A 25362-nucleotide genomic window follows, 5' to 3' on the forward strand; every position below is an offset into this window, starting at 1 on the left:
GTGGCCAATACAGAGCACCCATATGCCAGCCTGGCACTGTGCCTGCACACAAAAAACGCAACACAACTGTTACCAAGACAGAGAGAGCCCTGCCCTCATGGTGTCTAAAGGCTGACTGAAAGAAGGCAGACATTTAGAGAGGGGGAAGGAATTCCAGGCAGAAGGACCTGTGCAGCAAAGACAGGAAGGCAGAGCATCAGAAAGCATCAGTCACACAGGAGTGAGCCGTGGTTCCACTGGCACAGAGGCAGGCAGTACACCGAAGAGCAGCATGAGAAAAGGTAGGTGGGTAGGATGCAGCTGATATGGAGCTCCTGAAATGCCAGGCTATGGGGTCTGATTTTAACTAGTCCAACAAATACCCTAACAACTCTACGTGACTGAATGTTTATTAAACTTCACATGATCACTGATTTGTATCCAAAAACACTTTGTTTTTCTGTAACTAAAGGGAAGATGGCTGAAAGAAAATTCTCCCCCCAAAGTAATTTAAATAAATTTATTTGCAGGAGAAAAACATCTGAACATCAGGTACAGTCTGATCCACGATGATCCAACAATAGTCATAATTCATTCTGGAAGTACTCTTACACAGCTGGCAGGAGAAAGTCCACATGGAGCATCAGCTGAACATTTATCAGAATTCACAAAGCCATCTAACCTGAGTATTACACAACACGCAATGATCATGATACAATAATAAAAATACAATATCCAATACTCACTACTTTGTGAGCTACAGCTAAAATATAAAGTATTTAGGCTCTTTTTAAAAAAATGAAAAAAATATTTCTATTATAGCTTTATTTCAAGCATTTTCAGTTAGATACAGCTTTATATATTTTCACTCACAACAGACAGCAAGAGAATGCCTTCTTAAGTATCTGTAGATAAAATATATTACTCGTTTAAATGTTTGTACTCTGAAACATACTTCGCCAGGTATGAGTTCAGATAAGAGTATGAAACTGTGCTGTGGCAAAATCCTGGCTGATGATCAAGACTTAGATAGTTTTCATATTTGTTTAAAACAACTTACATCAGGGAAAAAAGAAGTGAGGACATAAAGAGAACCAACATTATTCTTTTTCAATGAAGCAGTCTAATTCCAGAGAACGGGCTTTCCATTTTGAATTCAAAGTGTGTGGTCCCAAAGTTGAATTTTTTCCAGTCCAAGGAGCTGCCTGCGGCTGAGGCAACAGGCAATGATGAAGCGAGTTGAGAGGAAAGCGTTAACTGAACTACAGAGATGGTCACTGATAAAACAAGTTTCTACAGGTCCTTGAGCCCACACAGAGGCGAAGGGGAGCCAGAACTATCAATACAGAAGAAAAATGTGCTCACTGAACTGCACACAAAGAGCTTCTAGGAGGGTTAACAGTTCTTGACATAGGTTCCTGGTTGTAGTTTACAATATCTGCCTTCACCACCCTCTGTCATAAAAGAAAACAAAGTTATTATCAGGACATCAGAACATTTAGAAAGAGCTCCTTAAAGTATATTTTTATTTTCTGAACTTTGGTGAACTCCTGATGATAGACATCATAAATGAAGCAGGAGCTGATATTAAAAGAACCAGCCAGGACCAACTAAGGTCAAGCTGGGATATATTTTGGTGGAGGGTGAGGGAGTAGCAGGGCAGGGGTAATTCTGTTAAGGATGTAATAGCATTTCTTTTACTGAGTCTTCTCTGGTTTTATGACAATAATAACTTGAGGTTACCAAAAGTCTAATAAAAAATTGGCAAATCAATATGAAAAATTAAGCCCTGGTTATAATTTAAAGCAAAGGAATTAAAATTAATCATTTATATATCTTAATAGATAAGATCTCACCATTTCAAAGAATATTATTTATTAATATTTCCATAAATCATTATATCCAGTGATAACTTTTTAAAGAACGTTTATCAATTTGTGAGTTAGTGAAGAGATATAAATGTCAGAGAAGTTACATATAAAGAAGAAATGTTTTAAGCAACCCAATTTTTAAAACTGTTCTCCCAAATTCCTAACTTACTTCCAAATAGCTCACTATTGGTTATGAATAATGACTCTAACAAAATATAGAATAATGAGAAAGTTAGAAAATTACCTCATATTCATGTTTTTAAAATAATTTAAACCAAAAGACACTTTTAACTCTTCCTTCCTTCCCTCTAACACACACTTCAAGGAATATCTTAAACAATGAATTTAGCAATATGCCCTAACATTCATCTCTAAGTAATTATTTAAAGTAAAACACATCCTTTACTGTTTTCAACTCTTTTACTAACTCTGCACACACAAGCAGACAAAGAAGGGTAACTCAAGGCAAATTTTAAAAATACTCTTTCAATTACCAGGCTATTTCAGGAAAAAATGGTAAGGAATGAATAATGAAATAACTACCTCAATTCTCCACTTCACTGCACATGTAATAAACACAACCATAAAGACAAATACATTTGAAAGTAACTGAAATATTATTTTAATTTCTTCCCAATTCCTTGTGTAAGTCATAAGTCTCCCAGCAAAGGATCAATTTTTCAAAGTTCTAAACCAGGACTTATGCAATATTAATTCCCAGTAATGTACAATAATCATTTGAACTTCTTTATTCCTAAAGAATAAAGAACAAGACAGCATTCACTAGTTCTCCCCACCCTCCTCCCCCAAACTGCAACAGTTTATCAATTAATACCTGCACTACTGTACTGAACAGATTCTACTCTGAGCAGAGTTGGTATGTTGATTATCTTCTTCCGGGTACTTCACTATTTCTGCCCTGACAATATGCTGTCAATTCCATACAACATAAGATGCAGAAGAAAGAGGAAAAAAAGAAAGAAAAATGGAAAGTTTACTCAATGACTGAAAATAGAAGGGAACAAACACCAAAGGAGAAAAAGAAATACACACATAAATTTAAACATGTCACAAAAGAAATAGCAAAATATATGCATATAAAAGTAAAGAAAATGAACAAAGATCCAAGAAACATTGTTCTCTACAATTCTATTTAATTACTGAAATAGACATGCCTACTGAACCTCTCAGAGAAGCTGTGGGTTCTATTTTTGATATCACAATTACACATAATATATATAACGCCCAATATTTCAGAGGGCAACTAAGAATTTGGGGGCTTTTCTATGCTAAAGTGCAGCCAAGGTACCAATTCAATTTCTTTTTACAAACATTACTGAGGATCTACTATGTGCCAGTTGCTCTACACTAGGAACAAATGATGAATTACACAGGATTTGTTCATAAGTTGCTATGGACCTAATGGGAAGAGAACATGTACACAGCTAGTTGTCATACCAGATAAGTGCTTTACTAGTGGACTTAAAAATATGTTGTGGGAACAAAGAAGGAGTGATTCATTTTCTTTGAAGGTGGGGAGAGGATGCATAAATCAGAGGAAGCTATATGTCATTTACAGTTTTTACATTTAATAATATTTATTACTTTTCAAAGACTTTCTTTTGAAGCTCATTCCCCCACCCCTCACACAACCCTAACCTCCATGTTTCCAAATTCCATACAGAAATAAATAAGTTCAAAACACACTTTTCTATCATTTTAAAAAAAATTCTGACATACAATATTTAAGCACAACAGCTGTTGTTTTCAAATATCTAAGAGTTTCGCTAAATAAAGAATCAAAACTAGTTAGGTTTTTTGATTGCTATAACCCTTAAGATGAAAAGACCACATATGACAAATATGACAGAGATAACACGCTCCCCCAATTTTTTGGACTTGAAACTATCCTCGCTTTTAATGAATTCAAATATTTATTTCAGAAATATCTTCCTTCATAATAGCATCTATTAATTAGCACATACAGAAAAAAACATGTTAATCAGGTTGCTGCTTGTGATAATGTTTATAAAGACAGGATAAACAACTGAGAGTGAATGAACAGGACACTACGGTATATTAGCCTTGGATGGGCTCTGCTTCAGTTCTCTAGCAGGCAGTATTAACTCCTGGATAAGACTCATGATTTACTAGGCACTCAGCCTGATGCTATCAACAGAAGCATTACCAACTGCCACATGACGTATGAGGCAGGGTACATCAGTGCAACGCTGAACACCAGCATCTGGCCTCCCCAAAACTAATTGTTTCACACCAAACTATGGGTTACAATAAAGAGAAGGGATTTTCATAATCAGTAAGCAACTCATTAATCCTCCAAAATGATGGTTTAAACCCTAACCTATAAACACAACCAGGTTACTGACCTGTGGTCAAGACATTCTGGTCAAAGTTATTGACTAACATAAATGACTTGGATTTTCACCATTAATTCTCATCAAATTAATGAAGAACTAACAAGGCAACATCTTTCTTGGGGGCCTTGGCTGTTTGACATAAAGCTTTGCACAAAGTTCCTGAACTGGAAGTCAGAACCAAAGCTCTGCATATTCAGAGCTTTGCTTTCTATGAGTAAAAAAAAGCATAATTTCCATGTCATAAACTTCATGATAGGTGATTTCACAGTAGTCGGCTTGTTTACAAGTCATTCATTCACTGACATTTTCAGAGAAAATGTTTCCTACAAAATACCCACCTTTATTTTTGGAGCCACAAAGTACACTCAATTACTCTCTGCTATTAGTCAGTTGAGTGAAAATAATGCAGTGGCCCTAAGAGGAAGGGAGCTGTGTGGTTGAACACCAGTTTAACCCTTGTTTTGTCGAAGAGTTGTGAGCGGATACTGGAAATGGTAGCTCTCCATAAGGGTAAGAAAGCAAGCAACCTAGGAGTTGAGGTAAGGTATAAGCAGTAGAGACTGACTCTTCAGAAGACACTAAAGATAAATTTGGTCAATTCTACAACTGTGTTTTAGTCCAGATAGTAGTAACAAATTTACCTTTGCAAAAGTCATAGTTTATCATGCTCAGGATATGGAGTAAACATACTTTGACAGCTGAAACACCTGTCACTATCACTCATTCAAAGCAAACCACTATTCTAGGTATTGGAAATATTCATATAAATAATACATGATCTCTGTTTTTTGAGACGCATAAGGGTCTAGCATGGAAAACAGATGTGTAAACTATTAAAGAATATTAAATAAATTAAAGAATACTATGACTGATACAAATTCAAAGTGCAGAGATTATAGGTTACCATTTAAAAGCATGGATATAACATTTTGAAAAGCATGATACTTGACACACAGTGGGAGCTTTTTTTTCTGTATAATGTGCCATTATAGGCTGCCAGTAACATTCACAACTTTGGGCAAGTTACTTCACCTCTTTGGTCTTCACCATCTCCTAATCTGTAAAACGCAAGGTTTATCTACATGGTTTTATCCCATCTGGTTTTGAAACTGTATGAAAAAATAAATTTTAAAAGTAAATAGTGAAAGAAAAAAAATGGAATATGATCTATAGGTCTTAGCAATATTTTATTGGAACTGTCTCCTCAGGCAAGGGAAGTAAAAGCAAAATAAATAAATGGAACATACTCAAACTTAAAAGCTTATGCAGAGAAGCACAGGGAGATCAGCACGGTGCTTTGTGACCACCTAGAGGGGTGGGATAGGGAGGGTGGGAGGGAGACGCAAGAGGGAGGGGATATGCGGATATATGTATACGTGCAACTGATTCACTTTGTTGTACAGCAGAAATTAACACTACATTGTAAAGCAATTATACTCCAATAAAGATGTTAAAAAAAGAAAAAAAAAGCTTATGCAGAGAAAAGGAAAGCATCAAAAAAAGGCCACATTAAATAAGCATTAAATAACAAAAAGGCCGCCTAATGAATGGGAGAAAATATTTGCAAATGATATATCTGATAAAGAGTTAATATCCAAAATATAGAAAAAGCTCATACAACTCAATATAAAAAAAACAAAACAACAACAACAAAAAAAAACAGATTTAAAAATGTTCAGAGGACCTGAATAGACATTTTTCCACACAAAACATACAGATGGCCAAGACACATGAAAATATGTTCAACAATGCTAATCATCAAGAAAATGCAAACCAGAACCTCAATGAGATTATCACCTCACACCTGTCAGAATGACTACTGTCAAAAGGACAAGAAATAGCAAGTTGGCAAGAATGTGTAAAAAAGAGAACCCTAGTATACTGTTGGTGGGAATGCAAATTGGTGCAGCCACGATGGAAAACACTATGGAGGGTCCCCAAAAAACTAAAAATAGAAATACCATATGATCCAGTAATTCCATTCTTGGGTATATATCTGTAGAAAATGAAGACATTATTTGAAAAGATATATGCACCCCAATGTTCATAGCAGCATTATTTATAATAACCAAGACATGGAAGTCATGTAAGTGTCCATCAACACATGAATGGATAAAGAAGATGTGCCACACACAAACACACACACATACAGACACACAATGGAATATTACTCAGCCATAAAGAGAATGCAATTTTGCCATCTGCAACAACATGGATGGACTTGGAGACTATTATGTTTGGTGAAATAAGTCAGATAGAGAAAAACAAATATTATGTGCTTTCACTTATTTGTGGAATCTAAAAAATAAAACAAACAAACTAATATAACAAAACGGTAATAGACTCACAGATAATGGAGAACAAACTAGTGGTTACCAGTGGGGAGAGAGAAGAGGGAAGGGGCAGGATAGGGGAAGGGGACTAAGAGGTACAAACTCCTAGGTATAAAATAAATAAAATACAAGGATGTAATGTACAGCACAGGAAATACAGCCAATATTTTTAAATAACTTTATATGGAGTGTAATCTGTAAAAATATCAAATCACTATGTTGTACACCTGAAACCAATATAATATTTTAAGTCAACTATAATTCAATAAAAAAGAAAATAAACTAATGCATACCTAGTTCAAACCAAACAAAGTCATAGTTTATTAACTGGCCAGTGAAAATGCCACTAATTGGGAATTGTAAAAAATGCATCTAGAGCATACTTAACATATTTGTCTGCCTTCATGTATTCTGGGAGTCCTTGAGGACAAGGACTTTAACTTATTCATCTTTGTATCCCAGATTCTAGTGTTCTGGCAAAAAGTAGACTCTCAAAAAGTGTTTGCTGTATTAATAAGCTGCATTCCCTTTCTTTTCTCCCTCTTCCCTTCCTTGAAAAGCTTGTAAAGTGTGTTGATAACTCATTTTATATGACTCCCAAACAGGAATAATCTAGGTTAGAATTAAAATAGCAGAATCTCTTTAAATAATCAGTGAATGGAACTAAGACTAAAACCTTATTATAAATATTTGTCACAAATGAAATTACTATAGTGTCAACTTGTGTGTAACTGGTGAGTCTATAGTCTAGCTCCTTCTGTATAAAATAATACAAAACACTTTATCACTTTGTGACACCGAATTCCCTCAGGAATCTTTCAAATGACATAAAAACTACAGAAAACAGGTGCATAAGCTCTCTCTCTCCCTCCCTCCCTTTCCTCTCTACTCCCCCACTCTCTATAGATACAAAATCTGAACTTCTTTGGTTTTAAATGAACTTTCAGAAGACATCAAATGGCCAACAGGTACATGAAAAGATGCTCAATATCACTAATCATCAAATTAAAACTACAATGAGATAGCACCTCACATCTGTTAGAATGGCTTTCATCAAGAATATAAGAGGGGGCTTTCCTGGTGGCACAGTGGTTGAGAGTCCGCCTGCCGATGCAGGGGACATGGGTTCGTGTCCCGGTCCGGGAAGATCCCACATGCCGCGGAGCGGCTGGGCCCGTGAGCCATGGCCGCTGAGCCTGTGTGTCAGGAGCTTGTGCTCCGCAACGGGAGAGGCCACAACAGTGAGAGGCCCTCATACCACAAAAAAAAAAAAAAAGAATATAAGAGAGAAGTGCTGGTGAGGATGTGGAGAAAAGGAAACCCTTATGCACTACGGGTGGGAATGTAAATTGGTGCAGCTACTGGAAAACAATATGGAGTTTCCTCAAAAAGTTAAGAATAGAACTACCATACCATCCAGCAGGTCCACCTCTGGGTATTTATCCGAAGAAAATGAAACAATAACTCAAAAAGGTATATGCACCCCCATGTTCATTACAGTGTTATTTATAATAAGCAAAATATGGAAACAACTTAAGTGTTCATTGATAGGTGAATAAAGAAAATGTGGTGTGTGTGTGTGTGTGTGTGTGTATATATATATATATATATATATATATACACACAATGTAATATTATTCAGCCAGGAGAAAGGAGGACTCTCATTTGTGAAAACATGAAGAGACTTTGAGCATATTGTGCAAAATGAGATAAGTCAGACAGAGAAAGACAAGTACTGTAGGATATTACTCATATGTGGAATTTTAAAAAGCCAAACTTGTAAAAACAAAGAATAAAATGGTGGTTTCCAGGAGATGGGGGGGACAAGAAAGATGTTGTCCTGTCAAATGTTGTGTCAAATACATTTCAATTAAAAAAAAAACTGTGCTTAACACAGCTTGCAAGTAGGTTCTTAGAAACATCTTTTAAAAATAATGAACTTTTAAAAATATTAAAAATAAATAAATAAAATTTAAAAAAATAATGAACTTTCAAAAATGTTTCCACTGTGAAATAAATAATTTAACTGGCAAAAACACCAAATTCATTGATCTCAGGAATGGAGAATGAGGTTTTCCTATACAAAGGATTCTGACAAACACAATAAAGAAGGGCTCTAGCAGCTTGACTTCATCTTCAAATGAATGAATTCAAAGTCAGCACCAAGAAACTGAAGACAGAATTAAACTTCATAGCATAATAAAGAAGATGGGGTACACTAACAAACAAGGTGGGGTGTATAGGGAGGCTGGGGAACTATGTAGTTAACACATCTGATGCTGCTTTTGTTAAAATATGCCTAGATGTTAAGTCCATCTCTAAAGTCCAAACAGTAACTCTTTGGCTCTTGTGACTAAGAGTGAGCTACAAATATTAATAAAGTTTCCCTAGAACTCTGTCTTTCAAAAGTATCCCAGTTACGCCATCTCTCTGGAGTTGTCACTGAACCTAAGCACCGCTTTGGGGCTCAAGCGATGTACACTCCCTTCTCAGTGAAGCCTCCTGTGCCACACCAGTACACCTTCTCCTCCAGGGGGGCCTCATCATTGGGTCTCCCCTGTTCTCCATTCCTCAGGTGAGAAACCTCAACGTGATCTTGGACTTCTCCCTTTTATCCAGTCATTCCACAAGTCCTATTGATTCTTCTGTGAAATGTCTCTTACATCCATTCTTTCCCTTCCACCCCAATTCTGGTCCTTATCACATGAGGACAGTAACCCAGTCTCCTTGCTTTCAATCTCTTTCACATCCATACACACACACACACAAATCCCATTAGATTAATCCTATCTAAAAACTGCTTTCATTTATTTCCCTGCTTAAAATTATTTTCCACTGTCAATACATGAGATAAAACTTATCAACTTGGCATTCATAAATCTCCACAATCTTTTTCTCAAATTCCCTGCACACTCCAACACAAATCGTCATTTATTTTAACCAAACTACTCTTCTGTTTCCAAAATACAACCTAAGCTTTCAACTTTTTCATGCCAGCTTCTTTTTCAACTCCCTACTACAAACTACCCAGTAAATCTTCCCCTAATATGGCGGAATGGAAACATTAGGGGCACTGCTATCAGACAGGTCTGAGTTCAAATCCTGGCTCCAACACTGCCTAGCTGTAGATTAATAGATCAAGTTACTTAACCTCTCCACAGTCTCAGTTTTCTACCCATAAAATGATGAAGTGCCACCTGCCCCACAGAGTTATTATAAGGGTAAAATGAGATAACACAGTGCCTAGCACATATTAATTTTCTTCACTGAAAGCACGGACCACATCTTTTTTTTTTTTTTTTTTTTTTTGCAGTACGCGGGCCTCTCACTGTTGTGGCCTCTCCTGTTGTGGAGCACAGGCTCCTGACGCGCAGGCTCAGTGGCCATGGCTCACGGGCCCAGCCGCTCCGCAGCATGTGGGATCTTCCCGGACTGGGGCACGAACCCGTGTCCGCTGCATCGGCAGGCGAACTCTCAACCACTGCGCCACCAGGGAAGCCCGGGACTGCATCTTAAACTCTTTTAAATCTCCTCTGAATCTACCACTAAACCACACTTATATGACCAATAAATCATTTATGATTGTTTGATAATCATTCATAGACTATCTAACCAGGGAGAAACATCATTTAGGAAGTGAAGCTAAAAAGCAGAGGAATCACTTGACCTCTGGGGTCTGCCAAGGTCAGTACTATCAAGCAAATTACTGTAATTTCTCTTTCTTGTATCCATCCTCCTAGGCCAAAACGAAGTAGCTATTTTTGTGTCTGGGAGCAATTTATATGGCACAAATATCGGAACACTGTGCCTGGCCACAGTAAGTGCTGAAATGTCTTTTGAATAATGAGAAATAAAAGTAGCAGATTTCCAGAGTTCCAAATATTTTAATGAAATTCTAGAAACAGCCATATCAGCATAACAATTTTCTTTTTTTTCTTTTCTTTTTATTTTATTTTTTTTACATCTTTATTGGAGTATTATTGCTTTACAATGGTGTGTTAGTTTCTGCTTTATAACAAAGTGAATCAGTTATACATATACATATGTTTCCATATCTCTTCCCTCTTGCGTCTCCCTCCCTCCCACCCTCCCTAAACAATTTTCAATTGATATCTGCTCAAGTTATTTAAACACACACACACATGCACACACAAAGAGTGACCATGACAGAACTAACTCTAAAAGAATAAAAGAAAAATTTAACGATGGGGAAAGATTGTTATACCTTTTTTAGCTTCACAGAGCAGGGACAGAGTGGAGGGGATTAAGGGAAAGTGTAATTTATATGTTGCTTCTAAGCAAATCACTTCCGAAGCCTGACTTTAAACTACAGGCTCTTGCTCTGATTTTTCATTCAATCAAACATGTGAATTGGTATGCTATTGTAGTGGTATTTTTAAATGCTTGATTATTGGTATTCATATTTATTTCTTAGTCTAAGAGAACTGTCTACAAATAGTGAAAGAATTCAGAAAGCCTCAATAATTAATACCATTATTAAATTAACAATAAAATAACATGAAGAATTAATATCATTACAAGGCAGGACCTTTTAGAGAAGAACAGAGAGCAAGACTTTAGAAAAACTAATGTTTTACCAATGCAAACGTGGAAGATGCCAAATGGGGTAAATTCTTACCAGTTAAGACTAACCTTTGATAAATATTATAGTTGGGATTTTGTATAAAATATAAAAAGGATATTGTACAGTAATCATGGAAGAAGAACTTTAATAAAGAAATACAAAATAATACAGTCAGTTCCTTAACCCATTATTTAACCACTGATGAAATTTTTATTGCATTAATCTCATTTTTCCAACAAAACGGACAAAATGAGGTTTCAATGAGGTTCCATCATTTGGCAAAAAGTTAACATCCTCCATCTTCTGCAATAAACACTGATTCATACACACAATCTATTTTTAAGGCTTTTAGGGATATGTACATAGAATGCATGAATGTAAAAGGATTCAGGGTGAAAATTAATGTCTTTTAAGAAATAAATTATTTTTTAAAATATACAGTTCAATATAATCACCTGTGACTGTTCTATTTCTGCTTTGTTTAACTTGATTCCAAGGATTTCAGCAGCAACTTTCTGAAAACACAGGAAGACCTACATAACAAAAACAGGTTTAAATGATTTAAAACAGGCATGTTTAAGTTACCTTCAAATAAATTGAACTTTCTAAAAAGTGATAAACAGCAAAAACTGCAAAAAATATGATGTACCAGGTTATTCCAAAAATAGCTTTATTTGTCAAATACAGCAACATTTTAAGTATAATAATTTTTTAAATGATTAAACCATAATTTGAAAAGCCATACACTTCACTGAACTAGTCTAAATATACGTTTATCCCTAAAAACTTATGCTTTTAAAGATTTAACATAAGACAATTAATTACAGCTACCAAATTAAAAAAAAAAAACTACTAGCATAATAACAAACTCCTATAAGTCCTGAAGAAAATGAAAATAAATTAGTCTATACTTTACTACCTGGGTAAAGTTTCTCGCTGCCAGTTCTACAATAGTCTTTTGATCTGGCATTAGCCTATCTTCAAAGGTCTTAATTCACAACTCTTTAATAATCTTTGTGGTTCTCATCAATTTTAATAAATTCTCCATATCTCTTGAGCAAAAAACTTATAATCTTTACTGTATTTTATCAAACAGAAAATGAGCAGCATACTCCATTATCATTAAACAAAAATCTATAGACACGAATCAGTCACCGACTCTAATGCATAACTTGTCTTTGTTCTGTAAGTGCTCTATCATATTCTTATCCCTACTTATCTCATGATTACTTACTGAATATTTATCACAACTTTACTAATTTAACTTCGATCCCTAATCAAAAAGAGATACATATCCCCAAAAGGTTTATGTCATTTGTACCCCGAAGAGCATTATATATTATAGTTCACTGATGGTCAATGTTCAAGGAGAAATAAGAAAGCTAGTGCGGTGGAATGGAGAGAAAAAGGGGATTGTAAGAAGAAAACTAGCAGAGAGATTAAGAGTGTACAAATCATGTAAGATCTGGTAAACTATGTGAAGAACTTTGGCTTTCACTCTGAGTGAAATGGAGGGTGGATTGATGTGACTTCTATTTAACAAGGTCAACCTGGTTGTTGTATTGAGTATTCACTATAGAAGATCAAGGGTAAAAAAGAGAAATCATCAAGGACACTAATGTAAGAGATGATGGAGGCTTGAAACTAAGTGGTAGCAGTGGAGATGGTAAGAAACAGTCACCAGATTATGGATATATTTTGAAAGTAGAACCAACAGGACTTGGTGATAGATGTGGTATGTCAAAGAAAGACAGGAGTCAAAGATGACTCCAAAATTTTCTTGGTCTTAGCAACTGGTAGAAGATCTGCCATTTATTTAAGTGGGGAAGACTGTGAGAGATCTGAAGAGGGAATACCAAGAGCTCAGTTCTGGACCTGAATTAAATTGGGACTGGCTGTTAGACACCTAAACAGGAGTGCTGGGGTATATAAGTCTGGAGTTCAGGAAAGAGGTCTGGCCAAAGCCATGAGACTAGATGAGGTCACTAAGAGAATAAGTTTAAAAAAGAGAGATATCCAAGGATTGAGCCTAGGGCACTTCAATACTTAGAAGTTGGAGAGATAAGAAATTAGCAAAGGCGACTAAGAGAGTAGTTAGCAAGGTAGGAAGGAAACCAGGAGGTGTAGTACTCTAGAATCTAAGTGAAGAAGGTATTTCAAAGAGCAGAGAGTGATCAACTATTTTATATGCTGCAACTAAATCAAGTAAGATAAGGACTAAGAACTGACCACTGAATTTAGCAAAAAGGAGGTCACTGGTAGACCTTAATAAGAGCATTTTGGGGTGAAATATTGGGGGCAAAAGTCTGACTGGAACTGCTCAAGACAAACTGGGAGGAGAGAACTGGAGACAACTCTTTCAAAACATTCCACTGGTAACTGGGGGGGAAGTAAGCAATAGCTAAAGATGTGGGATCAAGAGTTTTCTTGTATTTAAGATAAGTCATAATATTTTGTGTGCTGATAGAATAATCCAGTAGATAGAAAAAAAAATGATGCAGGAGTGAGAATTGCTAAGCAATGTTTGTTACTAGGCAAAGAGAAATGGGACTAATGCACAGTGGAGGAGTTGACCCTAGCTAGGAGTATAGATCCATAGTAACCTTGGAGGAGACAGAAGATACGGGAAGGGATATGGGGTGGGAAGGAGAGTTGGGGTAGATGTGGTGGCAGGAGTTATGTGCAAGTTGTCTTCTGTTTGTTGAAAATATTTTATAAAATAAGAAACAAGGGCATCAGCTGAGAGAATGGACAAGGAAGTTTTGAAGATCTGAGGAGAGAAGAGAAGCTACGAAACAGTGGTATAGGTGAGGGGGACAGATAATGGCCTAAGGACATGCATAATTACTGAGCAGCATTAAGGGCCCACTTGAGGTTAGCTACGGTGAAATGTAAGTGAAACCTCCAGCATGCCTCTGGGTTTTTTTCTCTGACCACATTCAAATACAAGAGTGTAACCATATAAAGGCAGGGGCTTGGTTAAGGTTTATCCAAATGAGTCAGATAAAGTGAATGAGCAGAAAGGGACTTGACAGTATATGCATGGTAGTGATTTGATTGGCCATGAGATTAAGTTACAAAGAAAGGAAAATGAGGACATGAAAGGAGGACATTGAAAAAGTGTTAGGATCAATGTCTTGTAGGTCCTGCTGGGGTTTCAGACTGATTGGGTTAGGGCATTCAAGGATGTGAGCCAGAAAGACAAGATGGTCAGTGATTAGGATGCCTGATATTGCAATATGAGATAACAGAAGGGCTGCAGTAATTTGTAATGACAATACATGGGAGTTTGTGGCTGAGGTGGGGTGGAAAACAAAGATACTGAAATCACTAAGAATTATGACAAAGGTAGTATTAGAGAAAGTACAGTAAGCCAGGAGCTCAACTCGCTAAGCAATGAAGCGAAGTAAACTGGGATTGGAGATGACTGCAAGTCTTAAAGTGACTTCACAAGAACAAACCATTTCAAAGTTGAATTTAAAAAGAAAACAATGGGGATTTTTACAGGTGGTTCAACATAAGTGCACAAAAGATACTAAGTGGTTTAAACACAAGTTAAAATACTGGAAGTTAAAATAATTCTAAATTGACAAAAGACCCCCAGGAAGATACATGAGGGTGAAAGCCTAATCCATGGATGGATTTATCAAGGAATATTGATATTATATATTTTTTAAATGACACATGTGGGTATGTGCCCGTGTTTGCATTATCCTGGGGAAAGGGTTCCAAAATGTCACATTTTTAGATGAGTCTGACCCCCCCAAAAGATTAAATACCCTTTAAAATATTTAATATTTACCCTAAGCATAAAAACCATCAGTGAAATCATACAGGAAGAACATCAAAAAGATTAAACCACAGAAAAAAATTCAAACTTCCTTTGGTTGAAAATGTCAAGAAAATTAACGGTCAAACAAACACCTGGGCAGTGGAAAATATTTGCAAAAATTATGACAAATGGCTGTTATCCCTAACATAAAAATGGTCATAGGAAATTTTAAAAAGCAATAGAAAATTATAAACAGATAATAAGCAGAAAATTAATAGGTAATTAAATTTTTAAAATTTCAAACTCAACAGCAAAGAAATTCAAATTTAAATAGCAAAATACCTTTTTTTCCTTGTCTACCAAATTGACAAAGATTTAAAAATAAATAAATAAATTCTGAATGTTAAAAAGAGTACAGTGATATGGCACTCATACAATGCTGGTGGTAGTATAAATTAACGTAGGCTTCCTGGTGGTAATTTGGTAATAGGTCTCAATTCCCTTCCAAGGAAATAATCAAAACATCACAGCTTATGGACAAAATTTTACATTAGAAATTTTGCAAAATTTTACAATGTACTGAACTTAGAAATAATCTATATACCCAACGATAGGGATGTGGTTGGATAAATTTTTGAACATTTACTTAACGGATTATTAACTCTAATGGATTATTAAATCTATTTAGTAATATTAAGTGACATAAAATTTTCTACAGATAAATATATTAAATTAAAAAAACAAAATTATTTCTATATTATGATCTCAATTTTCTTTTTAATAAACATTTAGCATGATTTATATGGTGAACCCTGGAATGTCAATCCTTATGTTTACAAATCCTATCTCCACCACTTATTCTGTGTACCCTGGACCCCCACAACATAACCTCTCTAAGACTATTCTATAAAATAGAGATAAATCAGTTAGGATTGCTGGAAAATAAATCTAAATTATATGTGAAGATATTTTGGACTATTTCAAAAATATTTTAACATCATTCTAAGTTTCTTATTTAAATAGTTATGGTGATTTACACAATAAACATCCAGTCAAATATGAAAAAATAAATTAATTTAATTAAATAGAGATAATCAGAGTAGTACAGTGCCCATCACAAAGTAGGCACTCAGTAAATGCAATTCACTAGCACTAGTGGCAGAAGCACTAATATTTGTGAGCATCAGAAAAATAAGACTAGAAGGAATCATATGAGGTTATGAATGGTCATCTCTGGATGCTGAGATTATGAGTGATTTATATTATTTTTAACTTTTGTATTTTTTAATTCCCTAAAATAACCATGAAATTATGTTAAATGAATTATAAGAGGAACATAAATAGAATAAACATGTTATATCTAACCTGATATTTTATGTCTTTAACAGGAATTAATTTGTTCCAAAAGTTAAGTAATAGAAGTATACTTCCTATGAAAATAAAAGTAAAACATCACTTGTAATATTCAGTATTCATTATTTTACTTACAGAGTCTCCTGTCTTTGCTGAGACAAAGTGGCTACTAAAACCATTTTCCTGGCAAAACCTTAAGTGTTTTTCAGGTTTTACTGTTCGCATATGCTCCAAATCAACTAGAAAAGTGAACAAAAACAGAGAACAAAATTCAATATTAGTTAATCAATACATTTTTAACATGTTTAAATTTGACTTATTTTCTAGTACTGTACTCCAGCTTCGATATGAGCTGTGTAATTCTGGGCAATTTCTTCAACCTCTTTATGCCTCAGTCCCTAAATCTAAAAGCTGGGAATAACAAATGTATCTATCATATATAGAGTTCTTTGAGAATTAATCCATGTTTACTGCATAAGGACCAGCACATGATAAGTGCTCAAAAAACTGAAGGCTATCATTCCTATTATCTATATAGCTTCAGGCACATTGATGATACTCAAAAAAGATCTACTTAGTATAATGTGTTTAAACATAGTGATTAATTGCAACATGCACTTACTCAAGCATATCTGGTTTGATAGTTTAATTACTTTAATAATTACAATAGTTTTGTAATCTCTATAAACGTTAATGTTAACACAAATGCATGACTAATTTTCTGCTAAAAGATACCTATATTTCATTGTATATTTACTTTATTTACAGCCATGGTTTAATTTCACAAAGATACAGCTCATTTGCTTTCCAAAACTAAAAGTATCCATTTTGAAAGTAGTAATGGGCCAGGATATATTTTCTTGAATAGTTGTAGGTGCTTTAAAGCAAAGCATAGTACTCATATCCAATACTGGTTTTATCCAGCACAGTCTAATTTTTTCAAATGTGATCTTTTATTGAACAGTTTCTCTTTTTACAACACTACAGACCCTATAAGGGTGTTCACTCAATGCTGTCAAATTATAAGGCAAATATATTCACAGGATTTAAGGACAACTAGGCTCTTTGAGTCAATATAGGAAAAAAAAACTTAAACTGATTTCCTGAGGAAGGGACCCAACCAACTTGTAAAAACTTGTAAATTTGCAAATCTAGTAAGCCTACATAATAGTGGCAATTGATTATCAACTAAAAATTGCTCTCATACTACATAAAAGGCTTTATTTAAAATTATATTGAAGGTCTTTAGTTTGTAAGCTCAAGAGATCTTTCTCTAGGAAATTTTTGATCTAGTGAGGGATTCCTTAGCCCCATTTATATTGCTTAGCTTGGATAATATGCAGCTTTTTTTCTTTTCTGGCCACAAGTTGCTATTCCTTAAACATCACTGAGACTTTATTTACAAGAAGAGGCCAAAAAATGTCCAGATACCACAGGCATCAATTTGTAGAAGACTAAAATACTAAGCTATTAGCTCTGACATTTATACATCTAGTTTATCATAATATTGAAGTTAAAATACTTTCCTAATTCAACAAGAGTAAGAACAAATCATGTCACTAGGAAAATTCCCCAATGAAATTACTGTCCAGTTAAAAAAAATAAAGTCTGTCATTCAACATGTGCATTTGTCTTTTCTAATGGAAGAGTCTATCATTGTGTCTTTTCTTCCTTTTTTCTTCTCTCCCTCCCCCTCAGCCCCACCCCACAACTCCTCAACTACTTATATAAACTACTATAAGCATTGGGGGATTTACGAGCCAAGCAAAAGTTTTTCTCCTAACAAAGATAACCATGAGAGACTAATACGATCACTGATCAATTGATAAAAAATTATTCAATAAACATTTATTGAGTACCTATTATATACCAAGCACTGTGGTAGGCAGTGAGAACCCAAAGATGAAAAAGATACAATCCAGGTCCTAAAAAAATCACCACCAGTATTATGAACATAAAAGACCATTAAGGATCATAAAAGTTATTTTAAATAACCAAGACTCTGAGAATTATAGCAGATATAGGAAAAGCCCTCACAGAGCTTGAGTATAAAGTTTTCCTCTATTGTGTTAGAATTTAGTGAGAACATTTAAGAGGACTTAGTTACTAGAGTACTTCACTCTAAAAAATGCAGAAATGTAAATTCTGAAGATGAAATTACAGTGAGATACTGGTAAATTCTTTCATTTCTTCTATTTTTAAAAGCATCCTTAAAATTATTATACAGTATTCATCTAACATACATGTGATAACAATCTTACTGCTATGATTTAATCTCCCTTATGACCTTCAGTGAACAACATCATTTTGCTAGTTCTTGTATTTTATTTTTGAAAATGGAATTAAAATCTGAAAGACAATTATGAAAACGATATAAAAAATGCCACTAACTAGAGACAACTACTGTTAACATTTTGGTGTATATACTTCCAATATCTAAGCAACTGAAGGACAAAGGCATTAACATTGTAACATGCAACTTCTTTTAGCGCAACCATACTACACCCTGCTTAAAGTATGCTTAACAATTTCAATGGATAACCACTTTATTGATCATTCATTCATTCATTCAACAAATATTTGAGTGCCTACTATGGCCAGGCACTGTCCTAGGGGCTGCAGATACAATGAACTGACATTTTAATGAAAAGAGACGAACAAGTAAATTACAGTGTATGGCAAATGCTGATATATCTTATGAAAAAAATAAATAAAGGTACATGAGAGGAATTACTATTTCAAACAGGTAGGTCAAAGACCTTAAGAAAGCTAAGAACAAGGAAATCTGGGGAAAAGCCTTCCAAGCAGAGGGAACTGCAGTGAAAAAGGCCCTAAAGGAAGATTACACTTAGGAGATTCAAAGAAAAGCCAGGAGGCCAGAGTGGCTGAAAAGAGTTAGCAAGAGAGGGAAACAGCAGGAAATGAAGTTTAAAAAGCCAGGAATCATACAGGTCACTGTAAGAGAGATGGGAAGCTATTGGGGGTTGTAAGGAAAAAGAAAAAAAAGACGTAATCTGACTTACATTTTAAAAGGTTTGGGCTGCTGTGATGAGAATAAACTGTAGTCAAATGTAAAGCAGAGAAGCCATCGAGGGGGCTATAATAAAAATCTACGAAAGAGAAGATGGTAGTTTGGACAAGAGTAGGAGCAAGAGAGATGGTAAAAAGTGGGGCAAATTCTCAATATATTTTTGGAATAAAAAGCGAATAAGAAATGCTAATGGATTTGACATGGGATGAACAAGATAAAGAGAAATCACTTGAAGATAGTTAACTCGGATTTTAAATGAGACAGTATATTGCAGGTTTTGTTCCAGGTACACTCAGCTGCAATGGATGGAGGTATTGAGCAGATGAGGATTTGCATTTAAGTAGAGCTGGGGTTTTCTCAGTCATGTACAATTACTGAAAAGAAGGGCAAGTAATTGAAGATAATAAATGTAAGGGAGTGATTATATTGATAGACCATGGAATTTAAGTTGGTAGGAGGGGGGTTCAGGAAAACGAAAAATTGGTAAGATCAACTGATGTTAAGGTCTTATATAGGTTTAAAAATTACTGGAATTGGGTTACCAAAGGATGTGAGGTGGAAAGACAGGAAATAATAGACTGGGATACATGAAACTGATAACTGATATTATGAAGAGAGTATGGAAACTAATATTGACTAGGTCTCCAGAACAAATATGTTAGTGTAGGTGGGTGGCAAGATTATGGCAGATGAAGAATTCAAGGAACTGAGACACAAAAGTATTAGAAGGATAATCTGTATGTGTACTAAAATTACCAAGAATCATGATAGCAATAGTAGTGGAGTGACTGTGACCCAAAGCCAAAATCTTCAAGAAATTCAAGGCAGTGATTCAGGGGTTGGCTGATAACTCCAAGAAATATAAGTAGCAGGAGGTATAATCATATGGCTTGATATTCAAATCTAAGGGTTTTTAGGGAAGATGAAGGAGAATGTTCTGGAAAGAGCAATATGTAACAAGAAGGTAACTACCAGTTACCACTACTCCAGTAATAGTAATAAAGTAGATATAGAAGGGGACGACAACATTTGAAAGAGCTTCAGGGGACAGCAGCACTGTCATTATGGGAGAGCTAAGTGACAGAAGTAGTTTTAAAACGTTTGTCAAGAAAGATGTTGAGGGCTTCCCTGGTGGTGCAGTGGTTGAGAGTCCGCCTGCCGATGCAGGGGATGTGGGTTCATGCCCCGGTCCGGGAAGATCCTACGTGCCGCGTAGTGGCTGGGCCCGTGAGCCTTGGCCACTGAGCCTGCGCGTCTGGAGCCTGTGCTCCGCAACGGGAGAGGCCACAGCAGTGAGAGGCCTGCGTACCAAAAAAAAAAAAAAAAAGAAAGATGTTGAGAATATGTACAAGAATTTTATCGATACCTTATTTGTAAGTTCCTGAAGGCCCAATGGAACGATCTCAGAAGTTAAGAAAGAACAGAAACTGGGGTCTGAAAAGTGAAGGACAGAACTGTATAGGATAAGAATGCAGGAGGTAAATCAACTACATCAATGTCAAAGGCTTTCTTGTGTAGCTGACATAAATGCGGATAAAAAATCATGAAGATGAAAAAATTCTAAGACTGTGTTAGACAGACAAGAAAATCCAAATATTTCACTGTCAAAACCAACTGTGCAAAAAAAAAAAAAAATCACTTAGCTCACTTACCCTGACCTGGAAATTAAAATGGAAAGAAAGAAAATAAGTTATAAAGATACTAAGTCTATCTGCCATGTTCTTAAAATCACATGGTATGTGAAATAGAAGTCTTAAGAGAAGCCAATTAACTTTGGCTAACAAGAATAATTTTGATAACAACTTGGAAAGCTGTTTGAAAGAGTAATATGTACAATTTTTAGTTTAATAAATTAAAAAAATACAAATTACAGTATTTCATATTTTATAATTTAGGTTTACAGCAAGAAAGAGATACTAACAAAAGCGCATTTCAGGGATTCATGGAATATTAACAATCCACTAAGAAGTAACATTTTCTCAGAAATGTAACTAATAATGATATTTTACAGAATGTTAGATCACCTTAAATGGCCTTTTATAATGTTTCACATAAACCTGTGAAAACATTATTCAATCTCAGTATGTAAAGAAATGCAAGTGAGAAAAATGAAGTACTGAGTTCACCTTTCAAAATGAAAAAAGAGAGAGAGAGAAAGAGAGAGAGAGAGAAGAAACCCAGTGCTGCTGAGAGCTGGTACTACGGGCTTTCTGAAAAGTGACTCAAAAATGTGTGTTGAGCCTTACAAACATTTCTACTCTATGACCAAGTAAGACAATTTGGAAGAGTTTATCTTGAGGAACACATTAGGGATGTATAATAAGAATTATAAATTAAGATCTTCACCACAGTCATTTGTAATATAAAAAAAAAAATACTGGAAGCAATGTAAATGTCCCAGAATAGAAATACAATTAAATTATGATACAACCCCACAATACAATACTCTTTGGCCATTAAAAATTATGAACTTAAAGGGAATTCCCTGGCAGTCCAGTGGTTAGGACTCGGCACTTTCACTGCCATGGCCCGGATTCAATCCCTGGTTGGAGAACTAAGATCCTGCAAGCTGCACAGTCTGGCCAAAAAACAAACAAACAAACAAAAAAACAAATCATGACTAGTAAGTGAGGTCTTGGGGATGATTTTTTTGTATTTGATAATAAGACAAAGGCAAATAATCAAAAATAAACAGTGGGACCACAGCAAATTAAAAAGCTTTCAACAAAGAAAACCATCAACAAAATGAAAAGGCAACCTATGGAATGGAAGAAAATATTTGCAAATCATATACCTGATAAGAGATTAATATCCAAAATATATAAAGAATTCATACAACTCAATAGTTGTATGAAACAAACAACCCGATTAAAAATGGGCAGAGGAACTGAATAGATATTTTTCAAAAGAAGACATACAAATGGCCTACAAGTACACGAAGAGATGCTCAACATCACTAATCATCAGGGAAATGCAAATCAAAACCACAATGAACTACCACCTCATACCTGTTAGAATTACTATCATGAAAAATACAAGAGATACCAAATGTTGGTAAGGATGTGGAGAAACGGGAACTATTTTGCACTGTGGGTGGGAATGTAAATTGGTACAGCCACTCTGGAAATCAGTATGAAGGTTCCTCAAAAAATTAAAAACAGAACTACCATATGATCTAGCACTCTTACTTCTAGGTATATATAACTAAAGGAAATAAAAACAGAATCTCAATGAGATATCTGCACTCCCACGTTTATTGCATCATTATTCACAATAGCCAAGACATGGAAGCAACCTAAGTGTCTGTCAACAGATGAACGAATAAAGATGTGATACATACACATATATAACAATGGAATATTATTCAGCCATGAGAAAGAAGGAAATTCTTCCATTTGTGACAACATGCATGCAACCTAAGGGCACTATGTTAAGTCAGATAGAGAAAGACAAGTACTGTATGATATCACTTACATGTGGAATCTAAAAAAGCCAAACTCACAGAAACAGAGAGTAGAAACGGTGGTTATCAGGGGCTGAGGGTTAGGGGAAATGAGATGTGAGTCAAAGAGTACAAACTTCCAATTATAGGATGAATAAGTTCTACGATTCTAATGTACACATAGTGATTATAGTTAACAATACTGTATTATATACTTGAAAGTTGCTAAGAGAGTAAATCTTAAATGTTCTCACCACAAAAATGTTAATTATATGAGGTGATGATGGTAGTAATCATTATGAAATATATGTGTATCTAATCAATGTACTGTATACCTTAAACTTACATCATGTTATATGCCAGTTATATCTCAATAAAGCTTGGAGAAAGGCTATCAAGTGAAATACACAATAGTACAGGATGTTAAAGAGTATAAAATTGCATATAATAAAACTCCTACTCTGTAAACATACTATATATGTATATATGTGCATTAACAGATGGCAAGGAAAATACTCAAATTTTTAAAAATTAAAGTTGAGAAAAATAAAATTTTTGAATGACAGCTTTGTTTTCGGACTATTCTTTCAAGGATGTTTGTATGGCAACTTACAAAGAGAGAGTGTCTCCCTCAGGAATAAAGTATAAGTTTGTTCGTCATCTGGTATAATAAAGATAATATCTCTCTCCAGAGCAAAGTTCAGAGATTTACTTGGAGACCATTATAAAAGAGATAGATTTCCTAAGTTCAGGATTCCTCAGCTGTGAGACAAACCGCTAGATACAGATCATCTGTGTGGGTCCCCTCACACTGTCCTAGCGGAACCAACACAAACATCGAGCTCACCCTACTTGCTATGCTGGGAGTAATAAATTCCTTTATCTCTGATCCAGGAGCCTCATGCCTTCTGCCAGTATCCATGGCAGTAGCAGGCTAACTTGTTAGCTTCTAAGTAAGGTAAAATCTAAGATCCTTCACTGTTTTTGACATAAAGAAGAGTAGAACAGACACATAAGTATAAGTTGAGCAGACTGGATAGCTGTTCATAACCTATACTACATTTTCCAGTACGACCTGCAGTTAGCTGTGGCCATAAGACTAACTTCTGACCAAAGTAATGAATAAATGATATGCAACACTACTAGGCTTGACCCATAAAAACCTTCCATGTATGGTAGTCCTTACTCTCCTTTTTCATGGTAACCCATGAAGCCAACTGTTGAAAATGGCAGAAAATGGAAGGAGTTTGGGTTCCTGAAAGGGAGATGAGCCACTGATAAGCAGTACCTGGTTTTGGTCTTTATGTAAATAAGAAATAAATTTCTATTGTGTTAAGATATTGAAACTTTAGGGACTGTCTGTTTATAGCATCTAGCATTACCTTAACTAATACAGATTGCCTTAACTAATATAAAATAATATAGATTTTTATCTTTCTTGTTAACAATAAACCTCTCCCTGTATACACTGGGTCTTGAGTTATTAAAAATGATAACATGAAGTTATAACTAGCAAGATAATAAAATCTAAGCATTACAATTGTCTCTGAGATTTTGGTTATGTCATATTCAATTAAACAGTTACAAATTATATTAAACAATTATAAATTGAGAGGCACTTGCATTTCTAGTTACCAGGGAGACAAAAACAAACAAAACACAAACCACTGGAGAAATTTTCTTTCTTCCGCCATTAAATGGTTCAAGTAATACATGGAAAACAGTTATGAAAACAAAAATGCATTCACCTTTGTTAATACATTTTGCTGGAAAATATAAAATGCCTGAACAATAATCAAGTCATGACCAATCTTGTTCCATCCATATCCCCACTCTTAGATTATTTTAAAGCAAATCAAATATCATTTCATCCATAAATATTTTAGTATGATATACTCTTAAAACACTTTGTTTTGGTTTTATTGAGGTACAAAACTTTGATTTAGAAGCAACAAATTAGAATTCTGAATCTAAAGCTGTCACTTTCATCCTTCATTTGGCCCTGCTGATTCCAATGGAACATTAATTCCCTAAATTGATGTGATGGTTCAAAATTTACTCACGTGGATAACTTTCAGGATAAAGTGGCCTGTATATTAGGACACAGAAACAGATTTTGATGAGTAACAGAAAGTAAATGATGTTTAATAAACAATACACGATTCTGATAAAAATGACACTATGTCAAATATCATCATAAAGAAAGTGTCATTACAGCAATTTTTTCATATCCCAATAAATGATCTTTGGTACTATTTTACTATCTAGAGTGGTAGCTTATATACAAACACTAGTCTCATACAAGAAATAACTTTTCTGAATTTCTCAGTTGTCTGCATTATGGCAAATGTAGAAGAAACAATGGTTCCTCAATAATTCACTGATTTATTTGGAAAGGAAATAGGACATGGTAGTAAAGAATGCAATCTCCAGAGCCAAAAGGCCTGGGCTTGATGCCTTGTTATTGTTTGTGGAACCCTGAGCAATCAATCTCTCTGTCTCAGTTTTCTCATCTATAAAATGGGGACAATAATAGTACCTCATAATGTTATTGTAATAGATAAAATAACTAAATACATATAAAGCACACAGAACAATGACTGGTACATAGTAAGGTA

General features: G+C 34.9%; 1 protein-coding gene across 2 annotated transcripts in view; it reads right to left on the minus strand.

Annotated features, from left to right (window-relative positions):
• Window positions 1-484: 484 nt before the first annotated feature.
• The window catches only part of RAB28 (RAB28, member RAS oncogene family), a 92570-nt gene continuing 67692 nt past the window's right edge, over window positions 485-25362 (minus strand). The window contains exons 5-8 of one of the 2 annotated variants that reach the window (XM_030864223.2): window positions 16407-16510; window positions 11602-11679; window positions 2686-2780; window positions 485-1433 (exon numbers count right to left, since the gene is read on the minus strand). In XM_030864223.2, the coding sequence (XP_030720083.1) occupies window positions 2691-2780; window positions 11602-11679; window positions 16407-16510 (272 nt within the window). In that variant the 3' untranslated portion in view covers window positions 485-1433; window positions 2686-2690. The remainder of the gene's footprint in view (window positions 1434-2685; window positions 2781-11601; window positions 11680-16406; window positions 16511-25362) is intronic. The other variant, XM_030864222.2, reaches the window with a different exon arrangement.

Source organism: Globicephala melas, chromosome 5, assembly GCF_963455315.2.
Source record: "Globicephala melas chromosome 5, mGloMel1.2, whole genome shotgun sequence".
In the NCBI taxonomy this organism is placed as follows: domain Eukaryota; kingdom Metazoa; phylum Chordata; class Mammalia; order Artiodactyla; family Delphinidae; genus Globicephala; species Globicephala melas.